The sequence below is a fragment of the Haliotis asinina genome, chromosome 1 (assembly GCF_037392515.1).
Source record: "Haliotis asinina isolate JCU_RB_2024 chromosome 1, JCU_Hal_asi_v2, whole genome shotgun sequence".
NCBI lineage: Eukaryota > Metazoa > Mollusca > Gastropoda > Lepetellida > Haliotidae > Haliotis > Haliotis asinina.
The window spans coordinates 30,434,472-30,441,996 of NC_090280.1; the positions used below are offsets into that span (position 1 = coordinate 30,434,472).

The window sequence follows — 7,525 nt, forward strand, 5'->3', positions numbered from 1 at the left end:
TTTCTCTCCGTACCAATCTCCAGGCGGTTGCTGTTCGTCTCACCTTGAGCATTGCGTTAACACTCTGCAGTTTGTATATACCTCCCTCTTCTACCATTCAACGGGCAGATCTTCAAACCCTATATGATCAACTTCCAAAACCATGCCTCATCATGGGCGATCTTAACGGACACAACCCACTTTGGGGAAGTGCTCACACTAATACTAAAGGTGCAATCCTTGAGGAATTCATTTCCAACAATAACTTATGCATTTTTAATGACGACTCAGCCACTTACCTACATCCAGCTACGGGAACATATTCTTCCCTGGATTTATCACTCACCGATTCAACCTTATATAATGAATTCGAATGGATGGTTCATGATGACCTGTGTGGGAGTGATCACTTCCCCACCATTCTCAAAACAGTTAACCCTAGTGATGATCCACCTGTGTCAAGAAGGAACTTTGCCAGGGCTGATTGGTCATTATATACGACTCTGTGTGTTGAACACTTGACGCATGATCTTCTTAGGGACAATGAAGATCCCATACAGTCTTTTTCAGATATTTTAAATGACATTGCTGACAGGGCAATTCCACACATTCGTAAACCATGGTTTAATAATGAATGTAAAAAGGCCAGAAAGTGCAGGAAGAAAGCAGAAAAATATTTTCGGAAACACCCTACAGTCCATAATTTAGATAAACTTAAAATTTTAAATGCCAAGGCTCGACGCGCATTTAAACAGAATAAGCGTCAGTCTTGGAAGAATTATGTTTCCAGAATAAATTCACGTACACCAATGTCTAAGGTGTGGAACATGGTCCAAAGAATAAAAGGCAAAGGTTCTAAATCTACTGTATCCCATCTTAAGGATGGTGCTAATCTCTTAACTAACAAAACTGACATAGCTAATAAAATTGGTAAAACTCTTGCCAAACATTCTTCGTCATCAAACTATGTCCCGGAGTTTCAGAAATACCAGAAACAACAGGAGAAGAAAATGATCAATTTTACCTCAGACAATGGTGAAGATTACAATGAATTATTTTCACTCCATGAGCTATACAGCACTTGAACAAGCTCATGATACAGCAACAGGGGCTGATGATATTCACTATCAGCTCCTGAAACATTTACCTGAAACATGCCTGGAAACATTGCTAAATATATTTGATAAGATATGGACTACAGGAGATTTCCCAACTTCATGGCGTAATGCCATTGTAGTTCCTATACCGAAGCCTGGCCGGGATCATACTGATCCTTCAAATTACAGACCAATCTCTTTGACGAGTTGTGTCTGCAAAACCATGGAACGAATGGTAAACAATAGATTAACATGGTATCTTGAAACCAATCACCTTATAACAAATATTCAATGTGGTTTCAGGAAGAATCGTAGTACCATTGATCATTTGGTACGTTTAGAATCCTTTGTAAAAAATGCATTTATCAATAAGCAACATGCTGTATCGATCTTTTTTGATCTTGAGAAAGCATACGATACCAGCTGGAAGCATGGCATTTTAAAGGATTTACATGGTTTCGGTTTAAGGGGTCGTTTACCTCTTTTTATATCGCAGTTTTTACAAGGCAGGCAATTTCAAGTCCGAGTAGGTTCTACCCTGTCTGATCATTACAATCAGGATCAGGGTGTTCCGCAAGGCAGCATTTTGTCTGTGACCTTATTTAGTATCAAGATCAACAGTTTATCCAAGGTTTTAAACGATTCAATAGATGGATCACTTTTCGTGGATGATTTTAATATTTCCTGTCGCGGTAAGAATATGCATACTATTGAACGGCAAATGCAATTATGTTTAAACAAAATAAATAAATGGTGTCTTGAGAATGGTTTTAAATTTTCTAAGACAAAAACTAATTGCATCCATTTCTGCCGTAAGTATAAACCACATAAGGACCCAGAATTATTTTTAAATGGCACTCCTATCAAAGTCGTTAAGGAGGCCAAGTTCTTAGGTTTGATTTTCGACTCTCATTTAACTTTTCTTCCGCATATCAAATCCTTGAAAACAAAATGCTTGAAGGCACTTGATCTATTGGAAGTTGTGTCAAACTCAAAATGGGGAGGGGATCAAGCTACTCTCCTGCACCTATACCATTCACTTGTCCGTTCGAAGCTTGACTATGGCTCCATCATTTATGGTGGAGCCTGTAACAGCAATCTAAAACTCCTTGATTCTATCCACCACCAAGGTCTGAGACTTTGTCTTGGGTTATTTCGAACTTCTCCTATTGACAGTCTCTATGTCGAAGCCGACGAACCATCTCTTACACAGCGCCGTATCAAATTAGCTTTACAATATATTACAAAACTATACTCTAACGAATCCAACCCTGCTTTTAACTGTGTTTTCGATCCTCTTTATGAGCATTTATACAACAAAAAGCCTTCTCTTGTTCCGCTTCTTGGGCACAGAATTAAACCATTCATTTCTGCTGCCGGCATTGAGCTGAAAAGTATTGCGCCTTCTCGTCTTCTTTCTTCTCCTCCTTGGCAATTAGTCAGACCACAGGTTGACCTCACATTAACAAAGTTAAAAAAATCAGACACAAACGAATTACAATATAAACAAGAGTTTATGCAATTAAAAAATAATTATAGTACATACAAATCATTATTTACAGATGGGTCCAAGGATGGTGGCACAGTTGCTTGTGCCACTGTCATTGGATCCAGAACAATATCTTCTCGATTACCTGATAACAGCTCCATTTTCACTGCAGAAGCAAACGCAATATTAACGGCTCTTCAATATATTCAAAGACATCCTAATCATGTACAGTATATAATTTTTTCTGACTCTCTTTCTTGCCTTCAGGCTATTAATAATTTGTCTTGTAAACATCCACTTGTAATTGACATAATTGAATTGTATAATGATCTTGCAACTGGCCAGTGCGACATCGTCTTTTGTTGGTTACCCAGCCATGTAGGTATTTCTGGGAATGCAATGGCCGATCTTGCTGCTAAGGCTGCACTCAACAAATCTGTGACACCACTTCTTATTCCATACAGTGACCATAAAGCTGGCATTAGAATGTACATTCGTGATCTGATGCAAAAGAAGTGGGACACCCAAGTGGGAATAAATAAATTACATGCCATAAAACCTTATATTGGTTACACTCACTTGGGTTGTCAGTCCAGATTTGAAGAGGTCATTATGCGACGATGTCGCATTGGACATACGCGCTACACCCACAGTTATTTACTGAATGGCGATGATCCTCCGTTTTGCATCCCTTGTGATGAGAGAACCACAGTCAAGCATATCCTGCTTGACTGTGTTGAATTCTCCATCATAAGGGATAACTATTTCAATGTCAAAACAATGAAGGATCTTTTTAGCACAGTTAGTACTCATTTAATTCTTGGATTTTTAAAAGAAATTGATTTTCTTATTGAATTGTAATTGATATGTTCTGTAGATAGTTGTATTTTAATGATTTGTAGTTTAAATTAGTAACTAGAATTGTTAGTGGCTGTACCCTCAAAGGGGGTTGAAGTATTGTAAAAGTATTGTCCTCCTGAGAGGGTACGTAAGTCCAATACACTCATAGTCAATACTACAAGTTTTTAATCGTAGAATATTTGTTGTTTTAAGTAATGGCTAAATTTTAGGATTATCGCCAATAGCTGAGGGGATGGTGTAAATCCAGCTAGGGTTCATGCAGGTAGCAGAAGTAATGTAAGTCCCCATGGACCTTAGTATGGTGATCTACCTTCAGTTGTTGGCGATCTATAGCCCCGGTTTTATGTTGTATTGTCTTCTTTAATTCCAATGTTTTATCTTTCAATGCTAGTTTTATGTTCTGTGATACTCTAGTGTTTTTACTGTCCTTCGCTGACAGGTTTTACTTTTTCTCTTTTTTCATCCTAACATTACTATAACTTATATTGTTCTCGTCACGATATGGCTGCAATATTGCCGATGTGACGTTAAATGTTAACTCACTCACTCACTCACTCACTCAATAACTTTCATCGAGGATGTCTAATCTCAGATATCACTAAACAAGTAGAAACATTATCGTCATGCAGCGTGATTTTATCATTTCAGCGTCATGTGTCGTGGACTGTTCTGGTGTGGGTAATGGGAAATACCAGTCGTGTGAACGGTGTGATGGCTACGTGGAATGCTCTCATGGAAACACATACAAGAGACCATGCCTCACGGGTACACTGTGGAATGACAAGAAAAAGAACTGCTTGCATCCCCCGTCACCTACCTGTGTCCCGAATGCGTAAAACTATATGGGTTATCAGCTGAAGTAGTTTCCCCAGGGAGGAAAAAAACATCACTCAGACGCCCTGTGTCTTAGTAATTTGTTGGGAGTCCAGGAACACGGTATTAACACTCACTCACTCATTACTCATTCACTCTATTAATATTACAACTACCACTACGCACATTTTTACCACAACCACTATCACAATGCGCCCCCGGTACACTGTGGAATAACAACCAAAAGAACTGCTGGTTTTCACCTACCTGTGATCCGACTGCATAAAACGTTTAATTGTCGATTTAAACACAACGCAGTCAATTGTTTTTCCATGTATGCAACAACTATATGGGTTATCAGCTGAAGTAGCTTACCCACGGAGTAACAACCATCACTCAGACGCCCTGTGTTTAGTAGTTCGGAGAAGTCCAGGAACATGGCATCACTCAATCACTCACTCTCTATTAATATTACAACTACCACTACGACGGTTTCTACCCCATTCACTATCACAGCCAATGATACAAGCACAGCCACACACAATCCCTCTTTTACCTTTACTACCGCTAGCCACTTACTCAGACGTACCTTCCTTGGTTTACATTTTCCTAAAATGTTGGCAGGTTAGTTTGTGTGATGTCACAGAAAGAGACAAAAATACCATATGTTTAGTCATATTCAGAAGCTCCAATCGCAGTCGGGCCCTTGGCTGGTGTGTAAACATACCATGAATGGAAAGAAATGGACCACTTGGTAAACAAATGATTTAAGTAATACATTTAATTTCATTACATATTTATCTATCCAGCTTGGAAAGTGAGAGAAAACAGTAAACACACACATTTTACACTAAAACAACCTTCTTTAAAGTTTATTTTATAACTGACTAGAAACCCTTGAACGAAAATTATCTAAAATGTGTAAAACAATTATCTAACTATCTACGACAAACAACATGTTACGCGATTAAATGTTACTCTGCAAAGTTGTTGATGCATATTGTATGGCTGGGTAATATGGCGTATGTTATTTGATTGTTGTACCTCGAACTGCCTGTGATAGCACAAAGAACATCGCACGAGTGAATGAGTATGCTTCTACGTCGCTTTTAGCAATATTCCAGCAATAACTTGGTATTGAAGTTTAGAAATTTGCTCCACGCATGTGGGGAATCGAAACCGGGTCTTCAGCTTAACGTGCGAACGCTTTTACCATTAGGTTACCACAACGTCCCTCAGAGCGCACGAATACGAACGCAAACAAACATGCAGGAACAATTTCTTTCACGAACAGCAATATGTCAGCAACATCACGACGAAGAACAGACCAAATGGGTTTGAAATATTGTACCCATGTGGTGAATCGAACCCGGAGTCTCTGTGTGACGAAAGAACGCTTAACCACCAGACTACCCCAGCGTCTTTGAAACATGTAACATCCTATGCTCGCAAAGGAATGCAGACACAGGAACGATAGAGGTATTATTGAATCCATCCGCTGGTGATAAAGACATCCGACAAAAATCAGATAAACGCTAACAAGCTGAAGACCTGGAACCTACTGCGCATGACCACTCTCGTGTTGTTGGGGTTTTGTTTTGGTCAAGTTCACAGATATTCATGGGCATTCTAATCAAAGGACACGACCCAAGGGCGAGATACGTATAGCCAAGCACACTAACTTTTAAACAAATGCTATATCATTAAGCAATTGTCCAATGTCTATGTTCACGAAGGTCAGTTTATTTTCTCCAAACTTTATCCACAGACTGAGTGAGTGAGTGAGTGAGTTAATAATTAACGTCACATCGGCAGTATTGCAGCCATATTGTGACGAGAGCATTCTTAAAAATGGAATCTATGCATATGATAAACACCTGTCGACGAAGGACAGTAAAACAACTAGAATATCACAATGAGAAATAAAACTAGCGTGAAAAGTTAAAACTAATATCCTTATTCAGACAGCACAATATAAAAACAGGCTATATAGATCACCAACAACTGAAAGTAGATCACCATACTAGGGGCACCAGTGGCGAGCCACCTCCTCGTGGTGGGTGCTGGGTAACGCTAAGTGCTCGCCAACCCCCCGTGTGGATCCGGGGGCATATTTGGTCTACCAACCTGTTGGCCGTGGGTTGCATCCCTGTGTCGGTGGAGGAAGGGATCCTGGTGGTTGAGGGTAATAGGGGCCTTGAACCATGTTCCTGTTACTCAACATACCACTTTGGCCCTGACTTCACCTAGACGGGTGGTAGAACTGGCCCGGTTCTATCAATCGGCCGGTCACGCCAAGCCCTGTGCATGGTGATTATATTTGCACAATACATTATCAATGGGTCTTTGTTATTTTGATGTGCAGTGTAATAATATTTGATTACTTTAACTTGCCTAGAGTCCTATGCCAGAAGGCGGTGGCTCATGGGCCAATCTGGTGATATGAGACCTCTGAAATCTGTGATTCTTGGGGATTATGTCATGGGCCGAACCAGTCTGACATTTATTCTTTTAGTTTTTCATAGCTTTTCATGTCTTTATCTCTGGAGTATAACACCCCTGTATCCCTGGTGTCAGCATCTTGGAGATCCGGTGCTATTTGACGCTGTCCAAGTTGACACTCCGTGGTGGGTGGGGAGCAGGGATGTCGAATCCATTTACACTTATCATGGATCCCACTCCATCTGGTTCATTGCGAAATGAAAAGAAGCGACGTTTTGAAAATGTTGAGGATTCATCAAAAACTGTTTCTTCAAATTCTGATTCATGGGCTCGTTTCCTGGTGATTGAGGCAACTGATTCACTGCCTATAAAGCTAAATCCTTTTGCGATTTCAAAGGCCATTTGTGGAGATGTTAAGAACGTCACCCGTCTCCGTAGTGGTTCCCTTCTGGTGGAATGTGCACGGAGACAGCAGTTTCTCAATCTTTTGTCCATCAAAACATTTGCAAATATTGAGGTTGCTGTGTCTGTGCACAGAACATTAAATTCATGTCGTGGAATCATTCGTGACAGAGCTCGTTGTCTGTTCGACATGTCAGAGGAAGATATTGCCACAGAACTTGTAGATCAAGGGGTAACTGCTGTAAAACGTTTCACTGTCAAGAGAGAGGGTACAGTTGTGAAAACTAATACCTATCTCTTAACGTTTGCCCGTGCATCTTTGCCACAGTCCGTAAAAGCTGGATACTTTAATATTGGAGTGGACGTGTATGTTCCCAGTCCACTCCGGTGTTATAAGTGCCAAAAATTTGGTCATGGGTCCAACTCTTGTCGTGGCTCCGTC

At 40.2% G+C, this 7,525-nt stretch overlaps 1 protein-coding gene across 1 annotated transcript in view; it reads left to right on the forward strand.

The window, feature by feature from the left end:
- The window catches only part of LOC137278430 (uncharacterized), a 59,638-nt gene extending 53,875 nt beyond the window's left edge, over nucleotides 1–5,763 (forward strand). The window contains exon 3 of the mRNA XM_067810755.1: nucleotides 4,075–5,763. Coding sequence (XP_067666856.1) covers nucleotides 4,075–4,262 — 188 coding nt within the window. The 3' untranslated portion in view covers nucleotides 4,263–5,763. The remainder of the gene's footprint in view (nucleotides 1–4,074) is intronic.
- Nucleotides 5,764–7,525: the final 1,762 nt, after the last annotated feature.